Here is a 22198-nt window from a genome sequence, read left to right on the forward strand (position 1 = left end):
ATGAGGGAATACAGCATGATGGAGAAAGCAGTAAAATGCAAGTGCTCGTGACCATCAATATTTCTTCTCCTGTGATGAATATAGATCCTGAAAATTCACCTGAAGAAGGATGTAGATCACTGGTGAAAGAACTGTTGTTTTGTGCCATCACGAATTAGGATTACATAAACACTTCCACATGTAAAAGTAACATGTCCCACCCCATATATACCATCCTGTGGGGCAGGACAGATGGAGCCAACAGCCAAGGGACACATTTGGGTGTCAATGAGGGGGCCCAGCAGAGACAAGGAGTTAAGGCAGTGAAGCAGGAGAGCAGCCCAACGGGTGGTGCTGCTTGTGAGAACAAGTTTGTGGCAGCAGCCTGAGTGGGCAGCAGCTGTGTGCAGGTGAGGGGAGGCCAGGGAGCACATGCCAAGAGCCCTCCTGCCAGCAGAGACAAGGCCGGGGCCGAGGCTAAGGGGAGAGGCAGGCCCAGGCGCAGGTGGCTGCATGTGCCATGCTGAGCTCCCTGCCCCTGCAGCAGCTGCACTGGCCCTCAGCAGATGTGCTGGCTGGCATGCACTGGGAGGTCCTGGTGTGCATCAGAGAGCAGCAAGGATGCTGCTGGAGAGGGCTAGGGCAAAGCGGGGGGCAGAGGCTCATGCAGGGACTGGCTAGGGGTCTCCTCTGCTGCAGCCACCGCACGGAGCGTGTCAGGACGAGGACAGGCAGGACTCACTGCCACAGTGCAGAGCCTGGCCCTGGACACTCCATGACCACCTTGCAGGTTCTGGCAGGCCATGGTGAGGGGACAAATGCCCTGGGCCACCTTCCTGTTCTGCCCAGGCCAGCAAATGCCCAGAGCGGCCTCCTCTCCCCTGCACCTCTGGGCTCCCTTTGCGCATCCCTGGCTTTGCAGCACCAAGCCCTGCTGGGAGCCCTCCCCTGCGTGCTCCCACTGCTCCCTGATGCTGCTGTTGCCTTGTACCGGGCACTGCCCATCGCAGTCCAGCCCCTGCCCACCTCGCCCCACCACCCTGCCCTCTTCCCAGCCTACCCCAGCAGCCCAGCCCATCAGCCCAGTATGGGCTAGCCCCAGGGCAGTGCCCACCACAGGCTGCTGTAGGGCTCTGGGCATGGCCACCACAGCTGCAGCCTCTCACAAGGCACCACAGCTGCTAGGACAAAGGTGGCTCTGGGCCTCCCCAGAAGCCCCCAGGCTGGGACCAGCCATGGCTCAGGAAATGGAGGGTCCTGAGCTGGCGATTCTGCTCTGCAGATCCAGCAGGCTGTGGTGCCCAGGGTCCCCTGGAGGACTCCGACACACCCATTCTTCTCCAGGTGGTCATCAGCCCCAACTCCATGGGGATCTCTGCTGCTGAGCCCCCTTCCAGCTCCCCTGATGGCTCAGAACTATAGGGCCATGCTTGGTAGGGCCATGGGATGTCTCTAAGGGCACAAAGGGAAGGTGAGTGCTATATCAGACCTGGCCCATGAGGCAGGCTTCAAGGTGGGTGTCCTCAATTACTCTTATGGGCCTTCACCTGCTGGCTCTTCACCACCTCAGCAGGAATTGCAGAGTCTTCCTTAGCCCCTGGACACCTCACATTTTCCTTTTCCTTTCCCAGACTCTTCTTGGTTACTCCTTTTATGAGGTTCTAATCACTATCCAATAAGCACATTTTCCCTGGGTTCCCCTGCCATCTGGCAGCTCCAGATTCCTCTCCAGGCAGGCATTGGCTATCTGCCCCACTGCAGGGACACATTCCAATGTAGATGAGTCCAAGACCAGTTGTTGTCTGCTTGGGCATGTGCCACCACAAAGGGAGCTCTTGGTCCAGCCCTTGGTTCCTCACAGACCATGCTGGGACTTTCAGCCTGTGTCCTTCACTCTGGGAAAAATCACAGAAAACAGAAAACCAGGGAGTAACTCCCTGGCTGTATGTCTTACAGCAGCTTTGGAAGAGGTGTCCAGGCTTCTGGGTTTGCCCTGAGCAGCCCTTTTTGTTACTGTGGTGCTAGCAGGGAGGCCAGCTGTGACCCAGGGCTGCACATTGCCTGCTGCTGCCCACAGCCACAGGGATGCCACTGCAGAGACAACAGGACTGTCACCAAGATACATGAGATCTGGGGGCTAAGAGAAATGCAAGAGCACAGAGGAACAATGTGGAAGCCAAAAGAGAGCAGCAGTGAAAAGGCCATGTCCTGCTGCTGGCCATGGCCATGGTTCCAGGGAAGCAGCAGCCCCGACCCAGGAAGGCAGAGCCCAGCAGGCAGTGAGGGGCAGCCCCGAGGGCTCCTGAGCCCCTCCTGTGTGCTGGGGCTACTCTCCAAGCTCCAGAGCTGATGGCAAGAGATGGCAGATGAGATCAATGAATTTCTGATGGATTCTTTATTGTCTTTATGTACACTGGAAGCCTAGTTTTTTAGGTAAATTAGAAGATTTAGTCAAATTAATTAAGAGGAAGTATACATGTAAATAATAAGACCATTTCAAACAATATCAAAATTTATGAAAAGAATAATGCACAAAATAATATGAAAATTGGCACCTCAGTTTCTCAAACATCTTGACAGGGTTATTATTAATGGTTATATTATGGTAGTGTTGCTAATGAGAAAAACGTTGTGATATGAATCACAATTATGGTATCAGTACTTATGCTTGAGAAGCACATATAGAAACAGTTTTCTCACTGCATCCTTGAGCTCCTGGTTCCTCATGCTGCAGATGAGGGGGTTCACTGCTGGAGGTACCACCGAGTACAGAAGTGACACCACAAGGTCCAGGGATGGGGAAGAGATGGAGGGTGGCTTCAGGTAGGCAAAAAAGGCTGTGCTGACAAAGAGGGAGACCACGGCCAGGTGAGGGAGGCACATGGAAAAGGCTTTGTGTCGGCCCTGCTCAGAGGGCATCCTAAGCACAGCCCTGAAGATCTGCACATAGGACACCACAATGAAAACAAAACACCCAAATGCTAAAGAAAAACTAAACGCAAGAGCCCCAACTTCTCTGAGGTAGGCATCTGAGCAGGAGAGCTTGAGGATCTGGGGGACTTCACAGAAGAACTGGTCCACAGCATTGCCTTGGCAGAGGGGAAGGGAAAAGGTATTGGCCGTGTGCAGGACAGCATTGAGAAAGCCACTGGCCCAGGCAGCTGCTGCCATCTGGGCACAAGCTCTGCTGCCCAGGAGGCTCCCGTAGTGCAGGGGCTTGCAGATGGCAATGTAGCGGTCGTAAGACATGACAGTAAGCATGGAATACTCTGCTGTGAGAAAGAAAGGAAAAAGAAAGACCTGTGCAGCAGATCCTTGATAGGAGATGGCCCTGGTGTCCCAGAGAGAATTGGCCATGGCTTTGGGCAGAGTGGTGGAGATGCAGCTCAGGTCAAGGAGGGCGAGGTTGAGAAGGAAGAAGTGCATGGGGGTGTGGAGGTGATGGTCACAGGCTACAGCGGTGAGGATGAGGCCGTTGCCCAGGAGGGCAGCCAGGTAGATGCCCAGGAAGAGCCCGAAGTACAGGAGCTGCAGCTTGCATGTGTCTGCAAATGCCAGCAGGAGGAACTCACTCAAAGAGGTGATGTTGGGCATTTGCTGACATTGGACCCAGTTGTCTGTTGAAGAGAAGAAGGAAAAAAAAAAAAAAAAAAAAAAAAGAAGAAAAAAAAAAAAAAGAGAGAGAGAAAGCAGAATTAAATGAGAAAAACTGGAAATGAAAGAGGAGAGTAAGGGAAACTCATGTTCAGTCCACAAATAAGACATGAGCTTTGCAGTGCTGTTGCAAACACCTCATCTGAATGATGAGCAGAGCTGCAGATATTTTATTGGTTTATTTTATCAGAGTTGCCCTTATAATGCTTAAGAGATGTATGAGACGGTTGAATGGCCTGACAGGTCATGTACACTCCTAGTGAAACCCTGTGGGTTCCAGGAGGCAACAGGACTGTGCCTTGGTGAAGACTGAGCAGAGCAGACCTGCCAACCAGTCCTGCTCTCAGCTGCCCTGTATTACCCCTCTGTGAGCTGCAGTACAATCCCACTCAGGTGTTTTCCTGAGAAGAAACTGGAGACAGCTTAGAGCAGAGAAGCCCCAGTCCGAGTGCAGCTGGACCAAATCCTCACCTTGTCTCCAGGAGAAGCTCTCAGCTAGAAGGAGTCTGGAAGCTTCTCCTCATCTGGGCTCTGCATGGCCAGCCAGGGCAGGGTGTTCTGGGCTGACTGGGGGCACCTGGCTTAGGTCACTCCGAGGGGCTTCTGCCAGACTTCCTCCCCTTGCAGTGCAACCCAGCAGGACTCTCAAAGCCTACTGCATTGCCCACTGCCCTCCCAGAAACAAGACCCAGCAGGAGACCCTTCCAGGACCTGCAGCTGCATGGCTCTGCAGCCAGAGACTTACCTTGCGGAGATTTCTCCTGCAGTCAGCTCTCAGCATTCTCCCACTCCCAACTGCCTTCAGCCCCTCTCTTCTTCTGTCCTCTCCCCATGCCACCTGTGGTGAGAGCCCCCAGCCCTGCTGCACTGTGCAGAGGAGCTGCTCCTGGGCAGAGCTGTCTCTCTGCACCAGGGCCCTCTTGCCAGGAGCTCTCTCTGTCCCAGGAGCCCGACCCAGCTCAGCAGCAGAGGCCCAGCCCAAGACAGTGGAATCACCCCTCTGGTGTCTTTGGTGATGAGCTCATGAACCTCAGGCACTGAGTGGAAAGTGAAGAACTCTCTCAAGAAGTCCAAGTCAGATGCAAGTTTTCTGGAGTTTCCCCCCAAGGGCCAGCACTGACATAGCCTCCCTTGGAGCTCGTTAGAGACAAACATTGGAAGTGGTGAGGCCAAGGAGGCAAAGGCAATGTGAAATTGACAGTGATCTTTGGAAAAACTGGATATGTTTCACCAAGCACAAAGGCTGAGCCTTGATCCCTGGCCTCTGGGAAGGGAGATCCTTTCTCTTTACACATTGCTCAGGGCTCTTTCCGGGACAGTAGGAGATGGGGATGTGCATTGCCAAGTGCAGGACAGTGGTATGACCTCTGCCTGGTTCATGGTTGGGTGTCAGGAGGCAATGAGGCCCTGGCACTTTAGCGATAAGCTGCCTCCTCATAGGCCTCAGTGACACTGACAACAGCCATAGCCATGGACACAAAGAACTTGGTTGTCTTTGGACTTTCAGCCTTGCCACAGCCCTTGTTCCATTCCACACCATGCAGTCCTTGGGACTCTCATAACTCCACCTCTTTCCCTGCTGGCTGTAGACCCTCTTCCATGTGGTGTCTCACCAGATCTGAGACGAGTCTGGTAATTGAGATTTTCTTGGTGGCCATGCTCCTTGTAAGGCAGCTCTGTAGGAATCTGGCCTGGTTCATGGTGAGCAGGCACCACTGGTCGTATGGCATCCATGGTGGTGCCCAGGCCCTCCTCTTCCTCCTGGGCACTGCTCACTCAGCAGGGTCCCAGGCTGCCCTGATGTGTGGGGCTCCTCTTCCTCTGGTGCAGGACTAGACTCTTCTCCTTGTAAATGTCAAGAGATTTCTGTAGGCAAATCCATACAGTTTCTCAAGGCTCCCCCACACTGACGCTCCATTCTGTCAGCTGTTAATGTCTGCAGGCAGACGGTTCAACCTTCCTGTGATTGTGTTATCTCTGACAAGAGATCAGCATCAGGACTTGCAGGCAAGTTTGGATAATACAGAGGTAACCAGCTGAATGGAATTGCAACACAGAGTCTCAGAAGGGTAGGGAATTGCAGGCTGCTAGGTTCCAGCTTTTCTGTGCTTCCTTTTCGTGTGTGCTGTCATTTTGTCCAGATGTTATAAATGTTATGATACTCTGCAGGGTCAAAATTAGAAGTGTCAGTGCCCAGCTGGAGCTCAATCCATCTATTACTGTCAAAGACAATCAAAACTCTTTATAGAAATACTTTAAAGGAAGATTAAGGAAAATCTTTATCCTTTATTGTAGGTGGGGTAAACATAGTGACAAGAGATGAGGTAAAGGCTGAGGTATTCAATGCTTTCTTTCCCTCAGTCTTTAGCAGCAGCACCAGTCGTTGTCCTGATACTCAGCCCCCAGAAGTGTTAGACAGGGACATGGAGAGGACAAGAGGGGGACACTTTTCCCCACTTGTTAACTCTCCCTTTCTCCTTCACTTCCCCCTTCTCCTTCAGGGTACTCCCAATAGCTCTGCAAAGCTTTGAATATCCTTGGGATGGTAAAACCAACATTTTCCTATTGTTATGTCTCATGAATGTGTTTCAGCTTTTGTTTAAGGTCAAACAATTGTTTAGTATTCCTGCAGCCACAGTGACTCTTGCCACGGGCCCATCAGAGACCTCAACCCCTGTAACAGGCCCTGCAGCCACTCCTGCTCCTGTGACACTCCATCTGTGACAGTCCCTGCAGCTACTCCTGCCAATATGATGGCCCCATGTCTGGCCAAGAGAAACAGCCTAAGCCAGTATCAGTTGCTCCTCTAGGCAAAAGAAAACAATGGATGTGAAAGTCAGGTGAAACCCACAGTGGATGAATTGGCTACTCAACTCCAGCAGTATGATGAAAGTCTCTCTTCTTTCCAATGGGCTTCTGTATTGTCTGAGGAGAAACTTTCTCAAGAGGCTCACCAACTCCAAGAGAATGCTATGGAGAAACTTTCCCAAGAGGTCCAACATCATAAAGAGAATGTAGCTTCCTTCCCACCTCTATGAAACAATAGTTCATCTATCAGCAGTAAACGTCCCTCTGCTCAAGAAAGGGGATATATTGGGTACACACCACATGCCTCCCTGCAATCTGACCATGGACAGGCCATGAGGAAATGGGATAGAAAATCTACCTTGACCCTAGGAGCATGGGTACGTGAGTTGCAAGGAAAAACACACACAAAAAGAGGTTCTTCTCAGAAAATTGCTGCTCCAGTTTCCATCAGACAGTCCCTAAGACACAGTAATGAATACCATGAGCAAGGCTAGAGGAACCCTGCCTTAAGCCAAGGAGAGGAAGGGGACAATTAGGTATATTACACTGTGGATTCAATGGCCTGGCATCTGCAACCCACAGAACCATAAGGCTCTAGTGGACACCAGTGCACAGTGTACCCTATTATCATCAAGCTATAAGGGGGCAGAACCCATCTGTATTTCTGTTAACTGTATTGGAGGCTGAAGTGAGTCTAACTGGGAAAGAGTGGCAAAAGCACCCCATTGGGACTGGCCTAGAGGCTCCCTGCATCCTTGGCATAGACAGCCTCAGAAGAAGAAACTTCAAAGACTCAAAAAGGTACCAGTGGTTTTTGGCATAGCTGCCTTAGAGACAGAACAGTAAACAGTTGTCTGCCTTGCCTGGTCTCTCACAGGACACTTCTGTTGTGGGGTTGATGAAGGTTGACAAACAACTGGTGTCCATCACTACCACAATAGTGCACCTGAGACACTGTTACACTAACTGAGATTCCCTGATTCCATCCATAAAGTAAATCATCAACCGGAGAGCCAAGGAGTGACAAGCAAGACTCACTCACACTTTAATAGTCCCATATGGCCAGGGTGAAAGTATAATGCTGAGTTGAGACTAATGGTAGACTACTGTGGCCTGAATGAAGTCTCTCCACCACTGAGTGCTGATATGCTGGACATGCCAGAACAGCAATACGAGCTGGAGTCAAAGGCAGCCAAGTGGTGTGCCACAATGGATATCACTAATGCATTTTTAGCCAGCCCTTTGACAGCAGTGTGAAGACCACAGTTCACTTTCACATCAGGGGTGTCCAATACACCTAGAATTGACTGTCCCAGGGGTGGATACACAGCTCTGCCATTTGCTATGGACTGATCCAGACTGCTCTGGGACAAGGGGAAGCTTATAAACACCTCCAGTACCTTGATGCCTAACACTGATACATCCAATGTCTAACAACCTATTCAGTAAAGAAGTTTGTCCTAATATCCAAGCTAAACGTCCTCTGGCACAACTTTAGCCCATTCCCCTTTGTCCTATCACCAGGCACGTGGGAGAACAGACCAATGCCCACCTCGCTGCAGCCTCCTTTAAGGTACCTCTAGAGAGAGATAAGGTTGCCCCTGAGCCTCCTTTTCTCCAGGCTGAACAAGCCCAGCTCCCTCAGCCACTCCTCGTAAGACTTCTTCTCCTGACCCCTCACCAGCTTCATTGCCCTTCTCTGGATTCTCTTGAGCACCTCAATGTCCTTCTTGTAGCGAGGGGCCCAAAACTGAACACAGTACTTGAGGTGCGGCCTCACCAGAGCTGAGTACAGGGGTTCAATCATTTCCCTAGCCCTGCTGGCCACACTGCTTCTTATACAAGCCAGGATGTTGATGGCTTTCTTGGCCACCTGAGCACACTGCTGGCTCATATTCAGCCGACTATCCACCAATACTCCCAGGTCCTTCTCTACCAGGCAGCTTTCTAACCACTCATCTCCCAGTCTGTAGCGCTGCTTGGGGTTGTTGTGCTCCAGGTGCAGGACCCGGCACTTGGCCTTGTTGAACTTCATACAGCTGGCCTCAGCCCATCTGTCCAGCCTATCTAGATGCTCCTGCAGAGCCTTCCTACCCTCGAGCAGATCAGGACATGTACCTAACATGTGTCACCTTCAAACTTAATGAGGGTGCACTTGATCCCTTCATCCAGATCTTCAATAAAGATATTGAAGAGAAATGGCAGTAATACTCAGCCCTGGGGGACTCCACTAGTGACCGGCCTCCAGCTGGATTTAACTCCATTCACCATGACTCCTTGGGCCTGGCTATCCAGCCAGTTTTTAATCCAGAGAAGCATACACCAGTCCAAGCCATGGGTAGCTTGTTCCTTCATAAGAATGCTGTGGGAAACAGTGTCGAAAGCCTTATTGAAATCAAGGTATACCACATCCACAGCCTTTCCCTAATTTACTAAGCATGTCACTTTGCCACAGAAAGTGGCCTTTCTATTAGTGACCTAAAGAACCTTGCCATTCTCAAACCTTTAACTAAGTCACTGTTTCTATTGTTGCAGAATCTCTTGGAATCTTCTGTTACATTGGTTGATGATTAAAACACAGGATTGTCACACATTCTGACAGTAGAGTCCAACACCTTCTTCCCCGAGTCAGAAGGGACCTCTGGAGATGTTCATTACCATCATTTTCTCTGAGTAGTGATAGCTCTACAGGTCGATTGTGTTAGTCAGTGCTTTCTGCAACTGGGTTTTGAAAATCTGTGTGCCCATGACCCAGTGATGATCTACTGTCTTGATGGCTGTTCCCCTAGTATAGACACTGATGCCAGCAGAAGGATGGAGCTGGTCAAATTTCAAAGATCATCTCCCTTTGGGCAGTGGGGAATGGCCATTCCCATGCTCCCCACAAGTGTTTGCCAAGCTGTTGGTGCTGTTGTGCAGAGCAAATGGGTTGTGGTGCTGTGGAATGAGTTTGCATGGCCATGCTGGTCAGGGTGGGAAGCAGACTCAGCCAGGTCCGGATCACTGGGCTGGACCAGACAGAGGTACTTCACAAAGGGGGAAGTGAATCACTGACCAGCTTCCCTCCTCTCTGCCTGCTGGGTGCCCACTCTCTTCTCTGAGACTGCAGAGTCACAGGTTCCCAGTGAATACCAGGCTTTAGTTCTTTCCCTGTGGCTGAGCCCACAGTGGGAGATCTCTCACTTTCTGAAGGGCTGCAGTCACAGGCTCCACTTTCCCTGGAGGTACCCTGGTCTCTGCAGGCAGCTCCAGATTTCCCTCCTGAAGTTCATCACCTACGGGTCACATACGGGAACAGCCCTGGCTATGTAATGCAGTGACCATTCACTGCCTCTGCTGTCAGTAGAGACCCATGGGTGAGTGTTAAATCTAGCCCTTGGTCTCTGGCAGGTCACAATGTGACAATGAGCCATTATCTCCAGAACTGAAACAGGAACAGATGCTTGTGTGGAGCAATCCTTTGGGCCTATTCTTGGCAGTGGTTTGGGAAGGAAAGCCCAGTCTTCAGGCATTGCACTGGGGTAATTCTGTTTTATTACAGAGATGTCATGAGAGAGTCTTCACTGACTCACAGTGTTAGATGCACATTTATACAGCCTCCATATGAGACAGAATAGGTTCATTCATTTATAGCGGGGGGTGGAGTGGAAAGCGGGATGGGAGAAATGCAAACACATGTAGGAATGCAAGGTGCACAAGAACTCATAGTGATGCTGCTGATGATGACGATGATGATGATGGTGATGATAACAATAAGAACAAGAATAAGAGCAACCAAAACACAGTCCTGGAAGGGGATGTACTGGGGTTCATTACTGGAGAGTGAAGGGATCTTTATGAGTACTGAAAAAAATCCACATCATCATTTTCCAAACTGCATCCTTCATTTCCTGGTTCCTCATGCTGTAGATGAGGGGGTTCACTGCTGGAGGCACCACCGAGTACAGAACTGCCAACAAAAGATTTAGGGATGAGGAAAAGATGGAGGGAGGCTTCAGGTAGGCAAATGTGACAGTAGTAAGAAACAGGGAGACGACAGCCAGGTGAGGGAGACACGTGGAAAAGGCTTTGTGCCTGCTCTGCTCCGAGGGGATCCTCAGCACTGACCTGAAGATCTGCACATAGGATAGCACAAAGAAAACAAAACACACAAAAAATAAACAGGCACATACCACAAGAAGCTGAACTTCTCTTAGGTAGGTGTCTGAGCAGGAGAGCTTGAGGATCTGGGGAATTTCACAGAAGAACTGGTCCAGGGCATTGCCTTGGCAGAGGGGTAGGGAAAAGGTATTGGCAGTTTGCAGGACAGCATTGAGAAAGCCACTGCCCCAGACAGCTGCTGCCATGTTGACACAAGTCCTGCTGTCCATTATTGTCCTGTAGTGCAGGGGTTTGCAGATGGCAATGTAGCGGTCATAGGCCATGATGATGAGAAGAGAAAACTCTGTTGTGACAAAGGCAACGAAGAAAAAGACCTGTGTGGCACAACCTGCATAGGAAATGACCCTGATGTCCCAGAAGTAGTTGGCCATGGCTTTGGGGACAGTGGTGGAGATGGAGCCCATGTCGATGAGGGCGAGGTTGAGGAGGAAGAAGTACATGGGGGTGTGGAGGTGGCGGTTGCAGGCCACGGCTGTGAGGATGAGGCCGTTGCCCAGGAGGGCAGCCAGGTAGATGCCCAGGAAGAGCCCGAAGTGCAGGAGCTGCAGCTCACGTGTGTCTGCAAATGGCAGGAGGAGGAACTCAGTGGGGAAGCTGCTGTTGGACATTTGCTGTCTCTGGGACAAAAAAAAAAAAAAAAAAAAAAAAACACAGAGATGAGATACTGAAACTTCTCTGAACAAACTCCCCTGATTCTCTCACAGAAATCACCGTTCTCTGACCTTGCATTTCAGCTATGGAAGTGACACTGCAGGGCAGGTACTCTTAGCCTCATCGTTATGTATCACCTTGCAGGACACAGGCTCCTCTCCTCCTCTGAAGGTCCAGTTGAAGAGGAGGTGGCTCATGCCCTAAAGCCCCTGAGGGCAGAGGCTGTGCTGGGTGACAGAGGAGAGCAGGGGGTTGCTGCAGAGAAGGGGCCTGCACTGCAGGCCTGGCAGGGAGTGCTTGAAAATCACCTCCCTTGGTGTTTCAGGCAGCAGCTCCCTCTCGCTCCCTGCCCAGGTCTCTGCTGCCTGGAGCTCTCCCTGCTGGCAGCTCCTTCCCTGTTCCCACATCTCCTCCCTGCCATTGCTCACAGACCCTATCCCACCTGATGTGTGCTCAGCTTTGTTCTGCACACACCTCCTGTCCCAGAGAACTGTCCAGGAATATCTCTTCATGTTCAGCAGATATACAGCAGCTCTGACCTGTCCTGCAAGTCCTTCAGGGCAGGAAATTGAAAGTAGAGACCCAGGAGAGTGTCTTCCCTACTTCTAGTGCAGGCATTTCTCTTCCGTTTCAAGAATCTCCCTGAAAGATTCCCTGGGGATGTTGTGGAGCTGTAACCAGCCTGCCCAGGCAGCCTCTGAGCACCAGAAGGATGTTGCCCTGCCCTTCCCTGCTGCGGGAGCTCCTTCCAACTGCAGCTTCTCCCCGCAGTGTCCTGGGCAGCTCCCCGGGCAGGCTGAGTGCTGAGCCTGGCAGGCAGCAGAGGCCCTGCCCCAGCACACATCCCCTGGGACACAGCAGGGACCCTGCTCTGAACCACAGCCCTGGACACCCCTGCCTGCACACTGGCTGCACAGCCTGCAGCCAGCCCTGTGAGAAGAAACCCTCGAGTCCTGTCCCTCTGACAGCTGTGGCAGGGAATTCCTGCTTTGGACCTTGTTATTCTCATCTAATCCAAAGAAGCTCTGAGAGTCGCCCTGAAAGCTCCACAGGCTGTAGGATTTGTCTGCAAATCTGGAGATGGCACCAGGAACAACAGCTGTGCTGCCCTGCAGCCAGAGACTTACCCTGTTCAGGGCTGTGAAGATTTCTCCCACACTGAGCTCTCAGCATCCCCCCTCCACACTGCCTTTAACATCTCCCTCCCTTCTCTCAGCTGCCCTTGTCCCCTGCAGGCAGTGCCCCCAGCCCCGCTGCTGTGCTGTGCAGAGGAGCTGCTCCTGGGCAGAGCTGTCTCTCTACAGCACTGCCCACTTGGCAGGAGCTCCCCTTGGCCTCAGGAGGCTGGCCCAGCTTAACAGCACAGGGAGCTCTTGACAAGTCCCTGGGCCTTCAGGGGAATCCAGCCTGAAGCAGACTGAAACGATCACTAATATTATTTCCCTCCACTAAGGAAAGAAACTCTTTTCCAGCACTATCGTACCTCATATCTGAAAAAGTATTTGTTCCATGAGTGACCTTTCTCTGCAGAGCTGCTCTCAACGATTTCTTCTCCCAGTCTGTACTCATGGCTGAGGTTGCCCTGGTCCAGGTGCAGAATCTTGCATTTGGACTTGTTGAACATCATTATGTTAACATTGGGCCCACTTCCCAAGCTTGTCCAGCTCCCTTTGAATGGCTTCTCTTCCTTCTGTTCAATCAACTGCACTCTCAGCTTGATGTCATCTGCAAACTTGCTGATGGTGCACTCAACCCCACTGTCTATTTCATTGATAAAGATTTTCAATAGTCCCAGTCCTTGGAGAGACCCCCGAGGTAAACCTCTCTTCACCTGCCTCCAACTTGGAGATGGAGCCATTGACCACCACTCTCTTGGTGTGACCTTCAAGCCAATTCCTTACCCACTGACTGGTTCAACATTCAAGCAATTCAAGAGACTCCTAGAGCATGTTGAGGATAAGTTTCTAGTCCAGACATTTGGACCAGGATGGATTCTCCAATTTGGAGACAAGGATGTCATGTGGGACCATGTCAAATGCCTTACAGAAGTCCATGTAGATGGCATCAGTCAGTCTTCTTTTGTCAACTGATGCAGTCAGTTCATTGTAGAAAACCAGCAGATTGGTCAGGCATGATTTGCCTTTAGTGAAGCCATTCTGGCTGTCTTGGATCACGTCTTTCTTTCTCTTTTTCTTGCACCTGCCTTGATATTGCTTCCAGGAGGATCTTCCAGAAGGAGCTTAGCTTAGGGATATGGTTTAGTGGGGACTGTTAGTGTTAGGTCAGAGGTTGGACTCGGTGATCTTGAGGTCTCTTCCAACCTAGAAATTCTGTGATTCTGTGATTTCCCAAGATCTTGTCAGGCACAGAGGTGAGGCTCATCATTCTGTAGTTCCCCATGTCCTTTTTCTACCCTTTTTAAAAATGGGAATGATGTTTACCTTTTTCCAGTCACCTGACTGCCACACCTTTTTAAATATGATGGAAAGAATCTTGGCAACTGCATCAGCCAGTTCCTTCAGGACCCTTGGATGCAAGTCATCAGGCCCCATAGACTTGCATGCCTTTACTTTCATCAGGTGGTCTCAAACTTGCTCTTCACTTACAGTGGGTGAGACTTGACTTCCTCAGCCTCCATTTACAGGTTCAAGGAAACAAAAGTTCAGACTTGGGAAGCCTGACTGGCAGTGAAGACCAAGGCAAAGATATTGCTGAGTACCTTAACCTTCTCCTTATCTGCTATTACTAGTTCACCCTTCTTATCCGTCAGAAGGGACACACTCTCATTTGCCTTTCTTTTCTGGCCAATGTACCTCTAGAATCCCTTCCTGTCATTCTTTGCATCCCTTGCCAAGCTCAGTTCTAAGTTCTAGTTCTGTGCCTTGGCTTTCCTGATCCCATCCCTGTATATCCGGACTGCATCCCTGTACTCTTCCCTGGCCACATGTCTCCATTTCCACTGCCTGTGCATTTCCTTCTTGTGCCTCAGTTTGACCATCAGGTCCTTGCTGAGCTGCCCCAGTTGTCTGCCCTCCCTGCCCACTTTCTTATGCAGGAGGATGGAGAGTTTCTATGCTCTAAGGAGAACATTCTTAAAGAGTTGCCAGCTCTGTTCAGCTTCTTTGTCCCTAGGGACAGTATTCCAGGGGATCTCGTCCACAAGGTCTTTAAGTAGCTTGAGGTTGGCTCTTCATAAGTTCAGGGTCCTGACTTTGTTCTTCGCCAGGCCCACATTCCTTGAGATCACAAACTCAATGAGGACATTGTCACTGCAGCCCAGACTGCCTCCAATCTTAACCTCTTTCATGAGTTTGTCAGCACTAGTGAGCACCGGTGCCAGTAACACTTCTCTAGTTGCTCTGTATACCTGGACTGGGAACTTATCCTCAATGCTCTCTAAGTGTCTCCTGAATTGCTTACAGCATGTTTTGTAGCTTTTCCATCAGACACCCGAGTAGTTGAATTCCCCCATCAGGATGAGAGCATGAGAGCATGGCACTTCTTGTAGTTGAAGCATGAAGGCCTCATCCACAAGCTCTTCTTGATCAGGTAACCTGGAGAAGACCCCAATCACAAGGTGTCTTTTATTGGTGCGGTCTTTAACTTTTGCCTACAAGCTCTCGACCTGTCCATGGTTGTTTCTCAGAAGCATCTCTTTGCAATCAATCCTTTCCCTAACATACAGGGCAATACTCCCTCCCCTTCTTCGCTGTCTATCTCTTCTGAAGAGCTTGTAACCCTCAGTGCTTCCAGTTGTGTGAACCGTCCCACCACATTTCCATGAGAGCAGTTAGGTCATATTTGTCTAATTGCATCATGGTTTCCTTCAGCGACCATGAGATGGTGGAGCTGATTCAGAGGGGAGGATAGTATAGCTCACAAATAGCAAGCTCAAAATCTTGGCCGTCGGGAGAGCCGTCTTTGGCCTCCTCACCTATCTGCATGGAAGAATCCTGTGAGTTTAGGAAAGCTATAACCTACCTGTAATTGAACTTGGGCAAGGATTTCAAAGGCAGTAAGAAGGGCTTCTGAAAGTACATAGGTGGCAAAAGGAAGGCTCCAGAAAATGTGGACCCACTGCTGAATGAGGCCCAATACCAGTTGAAATGAGACATGGAAAAAGTTGAGGTACTGAATTCCTTCTTCACCTCAGTCATTACTGGCAAGACTGCCCTTCAGGAATCCCAGGTCACAGAGAACGTAGGAAGGTCTGGGGCATGGGCACTTGGAGGGAGTGGATCAGGTCAGGGCATACTTGACAAAATGGGATATATACAAGTCTATGGATTGCCTGACAAATCTGGTGATATCTGACAAATTGTCTGGACTTCTACAAAAGGGTTACAGAACTGGCGAATAGAGGAAGGACTAACATCATCTACCTGGAACTGTGGAAATCATTTGATGCTGTCCCCCATGATATCCTTGTCTCTAAATTGGACAATGATTTGACGAGTGGACCACTCAGTGGGTAAGGCATTGGCTGGATAGTTGCATTCAAAGAGTTGCAGTCAATGACTCAATGTCCAAGTGGAGATCAGTAACGAGTGGTGTTCCTCACAGGTCAGTATTGGACTGGCACTGTTTAACATCTTTGTTGGTGACATGGCCAGTGGGATCAAATGCACCTTCAGCAAGTTTGTTTATGACAGCAAGCTATGTGGAGAAGTCAACATGCTGGAGGGTAGGGAAGCCATCCAGAAGGACTTTGACAGACTTGAGAGGTGGACCTGTGTGAACCTCATGAAGTTCAGCCAGGCCAAGTGCAAGGTCCTGAATCTGGACTGGGGCAATCCCAAACATATTTACAGGCTGGGTAGAGAATGGATCGAAAGTAGCCCTGAGGAGAAGGACATGGGGGTGCTGGTAGATGAGAAGCTCAACATGAGCCAGCAATGTGTGCCTGCAGCACAGAAAAATAACATTATCCTGGGCTACATCAAAGAAAGCATGGCCAGCAGGTGAAGGAAGGTGATTCTCCCCGTCTGCTCTGCTTTTGTGAGAACTCACTTGGGGTCCTGCATTCATCTCTGGGGTCCCCAGCACAAGAAGGACATGGAAGTATTAGAATGAGTGCAGAGGAGGGACACAAAGATGATTAAGGGTCTCAAGCACCTCTCCTATTGGAGAGGAGAGCTGGGAGGGAGTTGGGGTTGTTCAGCCTGGAGGAGAGAGGGCTCCAGGGTGACTGTATAGCAGCCCTCCAATACCTAAAGGAAGCCTACAAAAAGCTGGGAAGGGACTCCTTGTCAGGGAGCATAGCGATAGGACAAGGAGTAATGGTTTTAACCTAAAGAAGGGTAGGATTCAATTAGATTTAAGGAGGAAATGTTTTGCTCTGAGGAGGGTGAAGCACTGGAACAGATTGCCCAGAGAAGTTGTGGATGCCTCATCCCTGGAATTGGTCAAGACCAGATTGGATGGGGCTTTGAGCAAACTGATCTAGTGGAAGGTGTCCCTACCCATGGCAGGGGGGTTGTAATTGGATGATGTATAAAATCCCTTCCAAGCCAAACCATTCTAAGATTCTGTGATTCTATTGGACCTGATGGGATTCACCCATGAGAGTGGAAGGAACTGGCTGATGTCCTTGCAAGGTCACTGTTGGTCATCTTGGATCAATCCTGGTGACTAGCAGAAGTGCCCCAAGACTGGAGGAAAGCAAATGTCCATCTTTGCTGCAAGAATGGCAAGGAGGAGGGCCCAGGGAAGTGCAGGCTGCTTAGGCTCCACTCCATCCCAGGAAAGGTGATGGAGCAGCTCATCCTGGAACCCTATTCCAGGCACAGGAGCAACAATAATATCATCATGAGCAGTTGGGATATCTTCATGTAGGGGAAGTCAATCTTGACCAACTGGGACATGAAATACCCCTGATGAAATAACAGGCCTGGTAGAAGAGGGCAGAGCAGTGGATATCGATACACTTTGACTTCAGTAAAGTTGCGAGGTAGATTAAACCTGGTAGGCAGCTAAGCACCACAGGGCTACAAGCTCATTCCTCCTACCTAGTGGGGTGTTTTGAAAAGAACTGAAGGTAAAAGTGAAAAAAAAAAAAAAAAAAAGTGGGCTGGAATAAAGAAAGTTTAACAGCTAGATGTGCACACAAGCAACGACAACAACAAAACAACCAACCAACAAACAAACAAAAACCAGAACTTATTATTTTATTATTCACCATTTGCCATTGACAGGCAGATGTTTAGCCATTTGCAATGTTCCTCATACCACCAATAAAAGACAAAAACAGATTTTGCTAGTGTTGCTTAAATAGTTAAATAAATGCCTATCTTTTTATTCATGTCTCAGCTCACCTCAGTAGACACATGGACTTAGTAGAGCAGGACCAGAGGAGGACCACAAAAATGATCTAGAGCACGTCTGCTAAGAGAGGAGACTGGGAGAACTATGATGATGATGATGATGATGATGATGACTATCATTATCATTATCATTATCATTTACTGGAAAAGAGAAGGCTTTGGAGAGACCTTACAGCAACCTTCCTGTACATAAAGGGAGCCTACAGGAAACCTGGGGAAGGACTCATTACCAGGGAATGTAGTGATAGGACAAGGGGCAATGGCTTTCAAGTAAAAAAGGGTAGATTTAGATTAAATATTAGATATTCACATATCGATGAACCATGTCTGCACAGCATCAAGGGTTTCCGTTTCTCATCCTGCCTCCAATGACATGTAGGTTGGGGGTGTGCAAAACATCGTGAAGTTTGCATCCTGTGCTGCATCAAAAGAGGAATGGCCAGCAGACAAGTAAGGTGATTGTCTCCTTCTACTCTGCCCTCATGAGGTCCCGCCTGGAGTACTGTGTTCAGGTTTTGGGACCCCAGCACAAGAAAGATGTGGACCTGTTAGAGCAAGTTCAGAGGAGGGCCACAAAGATGATCAGAGGGTTGGAGCTCCTCTCCTATGAAAAAAGGCTGAGAGAGCTGGGGATGTTCAGCCTGGAGAAGAGAAGGCTCTGAGGAGACCTCATTGTGTCCTTTCAGTTCTTAAAGGGCTCTTAAAAAAGGATGGAGATGGACTCTTTACTCGAGTTGATAATGATAGGACAAGGGGAAAGGTCTTCAAGTAACTGAGGATAGATTTAGACTAGACGTTAGGAGGAAATTCTTGACTGCATGGATAGTGAGTCACTGGAAGAGGTTGTGCAGAGAAACTATGGATCCCCCATCCCTGGAGGTGTTCAAGGCCAAACTGGAGAACACCCTGGGCAACCTGATCTAGTTGGTGGCATGTCTGTTTAAGGCACATACATTGGAACAAGAAGATCTTTTAGGTTCCATTCAACCTAAGCCATTTTGTGATTCTTTGGCACAGCAAGGACAACTAACTGAAGCACTCCCTGCAGCCCACTACACCTCTAACAAAAGTATGCCATGCACAAGAAGGGCACCTCCAGTGAAGACAGCCTGAGAAAGTTAGGATTGCTTAGCCTTGAGAAGACTCCAGTAGACATTATCGTGGCCTTCCAATACACAAATGGGGCTTAGCCAAGTCTGTAGTGATTAGAACAGAATAGTTCAGTTGGAAGGGACCTTCAAAGGTCATCTAGTCCAACTTCCTGACCTCTTAAGGGTTAAACAAAAATTAGAGACTATGTATGAGGGTATTGTCCAAATGCCTCTTGAGCACTGACAGACATGGGGCATCAACCAGGTCTCTAGGAAGCCTGTTCCAGTGTTTGATCACCCTCACAGTACGTAAAATTTTCCTAATGCCCCATCTGAATGTCCCCTGGTGCATCTATGTGCCATTCCCACATGTTGTGTGATCAGTTAAAAGAGAGAAAAGATCATCCCCTCCTTCAACACTTCGCCCCCTTAAGAAGTTGTTGAGAGCAATGGGGTTACTCCTCAGCCTTCTTTTCTCCAGACTAGATGGCCAAAGGGTCCTCAGGCTGTCCTCCTAGGATATGTACTTTTACCAGCATTTCCCCTTTTCCCTTGGTTTCCCAACTGACAAGGTCCCTGATCAGATAACCTGACCGCAAGAAGTGTTTTCTCTCTCTCCCATGTTCTCACCAGCCAGTGTGACTGACCATGTTTAGTTCCCTTCACTGCCTCCTTTATCACTTGTTGGTCATGTTTGTGTCTCTGGATGTGTTGTGCTTTATCCCCAGGAGGTAACCAAGCTCCCCACAGCCACTCTCGCCCTCACCCTCCTTAGCAGAACAGATGGAGAAAAATAGGAGAGAGCTGGAAAGACCCTTTTCCAGGGAGTGTAGTGCTAGGACAACAAGTTTTAAATTAAAAGAGAGTAGATTTAGATCAGATCTAAGGAAGAAATTATTCACACAAAGGGTGGTGAGACACTGGAAAAGATTACACAAAGAGGTTGTAGATGCCCCCTCCCTGGTAGTGTTCAACATAAAGGTGGATGAGAGCTTGAAAAACCCGATCTCATGGGATTAGCCCCTACCCATGGAAAGGGGGCTGGAACTAGATGGTCTTTAATGTCCTGTCTAATGCAAAGCATTCTATGATTCTTAGATCCTGGAAGCCTACAATTCATAGAATCATAGAACCATTAAGGTTGGAAAAGACCTCCAAATCAACCATCACCCAACCATCGATATTACGCTCTAAACAGTGTCCCAGGCATGAAGCTTTCCTTAAACATCCCTATAGAAGGTGACTTCACCACGTCCCTGAAGAACCTGTTCCAAAGCCTAACCAAACTGACCAAAGATCAGGGTGGACGGAACCTTGAGCAACCTGGCCTAGGAGAAGTTGCCCTGCCCATGGCATGGGGGTTGAGACTAGATGGTCTGTAAGATCCATTCAGACCCAAAGGATTCTAGCATACAATGATCCTGCAGGCCAGCAATTGGTTGTGTAGCTTATGTACACAGAGGGATTTCAGTTTCTGTCAAAATGTTTCTCCCACTTAATATCAACAAACATTTGGAAGTGATGGGATGCAGCCTCCCTGTCACTTTGTGGGTGTCTGATCTCATAATGGGACAAGAAAAGAGTACTCTCACGCCAAACCCTTCTTTCAAATTAGGGGAAAACACACTACTGGAAATAAGTGACCATCCCCAGCTGAGAGAAAAAAATCAGTGATTGCATCAGCCTGTTTCAAAGTTGATTCCTCTGGAGGTCCAGGGACGTGGCAAGAGCTCCCTGTGCTGCTGAGCTGGGCTCCTGGGCTCCTGGGACCAAGGGGAGCTCCTGGCAAGCGGGCAGCGCTGCAGAGACAGCTCTGCCCAGGAGCAGCTCCTCTGCACAGCGCAGCAGGGCTGGGGGCACTGCCTGCAGGGGACAAGGGTGGCTGAGAGAAGGGAGGGAGATGTTAAAGGCAGTGTGGAGGGGGGATGCTGAGAGCTCACTGTGGAATAAATCTTCAGAGCCCTGAACAGGGTAAGTCTCTGGCTGCAGGGCAGCACAGCTGTTGTTCCTGGTGCCATCTCCAGATTTGCTGACATATCCCACAGCAGATGGGATGGGTTCTGGGAGCACTGTCAGGGCACAGATGTGGCGACAGAGATGCAGCTCCTGGCAGGAACGGCTGCAGGCAGCAGAGATCAGCAGGGAAAGAGGGAACTGCAAAGAGAAACCCTGCTGCAGAAGACATATAGGCACCTCCTGCCATCCCCTGCAGTGCAGGTTCTGTCCCTGAGCAACCCCCCTCAGCTCTCCTCTCCAACCCAGCAGAGCCTCTGCCCTCTGGGCTGGGGGGTCCTGGGTAGCAACTGCCTCCTGTGTAGCCAGAGCCCCAGAAGAAGGCAGATCTTCCTTTCCTGTTATGTGCCCTGTCCCAGTGCTCAGCAATGGGCTGAGAGCCACTGCTCTGCCATGGTGCTGCCTGGCAGGCAGCAGGCATGGCTTGGCAGGGCAACCCCTTTCTGCTTGCTCATCTGTCTCTCCCCTCCTCTCTCTCGGTCATGCTGCTTGTCCTTTTCCCTCAACCTCTTTCAGTCTTTCTCTTCAGCTGGGGCTCTTGGGTGTGTCAGCTCCTTGGAGTGGTGGGGAGGAGTTCAGCTGAGGATCAGACGCTGGTGTTCAGGAGGTGTCTGCAGGGGAACAAGGTGCCAAAGGGCCCTTCTAACCTGTGGAGCTCCTGGCAGGGCAGTCAAGAGGACTGAGAAATGATCTGGCTCTGCCTTCGCAAGTACTGATCCTTAGGGCACTTCACATCGGCCCGAAGACAAGGATGGTTACCCCTTTGAGAACATTGCACAGGTGTAGTGGGAGAAGCTAAGCCCTATGGAATGGCATCAGTATGACCCCGTGTCACAGCCCATCTTCTGAAGAATGAGCATGAAGCTACTGCACAGCCTTTCTGTACAATGTGTACAATTCACCAAGGGCACACAGCACAGTGACTCTTGTTTCCTCCAGCCTGCCCTCTCCAATTCTCATGCCTGGAGAGAAAGAGCAGAGGACAGGCTGAGGTGAGAACAGGCTTTGTCTCAGTGGTTACTGGCTCTGTCACCTGGTCACTGAAGAAGGTGAAGAGAAAGGACTCTACAACTACCTGGAAGGAAGTTGTGGGGTGCTGAGGGTCGGCCGCTTCGCACAGATAACCAGCAGTAGGACAAGGGCGAATCGCCTCAAGTTGCACCAGGGAGGTTCAGGTTGGAAATTAGGAGCAATGTTTTTCCCAGAAAGAGTGGTCAGGCATTGGAATGGCTTGCCAGGGAAGTGTTGGAGTCACGTTCCCTGGGGGTGTTTAAGGAAAGCTTGGATGTAATACTTAAGGCCATAGTTTAGTGGGTGATATTGGTGATAGGAGAATGGTTGGGCCAGATGATGTTGGAGGTTTTTTCCAACCTTAATGATTCTATGATTGTAAGCAGAAGAATCCCTCCCAGTGATCTTGTCTCAGGGGCAGATGGCCATGGGTGCCAACATAAATGCTGAATGCTGGGCTTGGAGATTAGTCCCACATGGACAAAGCTACAAATTCCCTTCTCAAAT

General features: G+C 49.9%; 1 protein-coding gene across 1 annotated transcript; it reads right to left on the reverse strand.

The window, feature by feature from the left end:
* Positions 1 to 2634: 2634 nt before the first annotated feature.
* On the reverse strand, positions 2635 to 11210 carry LOC311428264 (uncharacterized protein; the record flags this gene model as incomplete). Its single annotated transcript, XM_084539795.1, has 3 exons — positions 2635 to 3596; positions 10144 to 10228; positions 10317 to 11210. The coding sequence occupies 3 exons, from the start codon at positions 11208 to 11210 to the stop codon at positions 2635 to 2637; spliced, it is 1941 nt and encodes a 646-aa protein (XP_084395921.1).
* Positions 11211 to 22198: the final 10988 nt, after the last annotated feature.

The sequence above is a fragment of the Aythya ferina genome, assembly GCF_964211825.1.
Source record: "Aythya ferina genome assembly, contig: HAP1_SCAFFOLD_37, whole genome shotgun sequence".
Taxonomy (NCBI): Eukaryota; Metazoa; Chordata; class Aves; order Anseriformes; family Anatidae; genus Aythya; species Aythya ferina.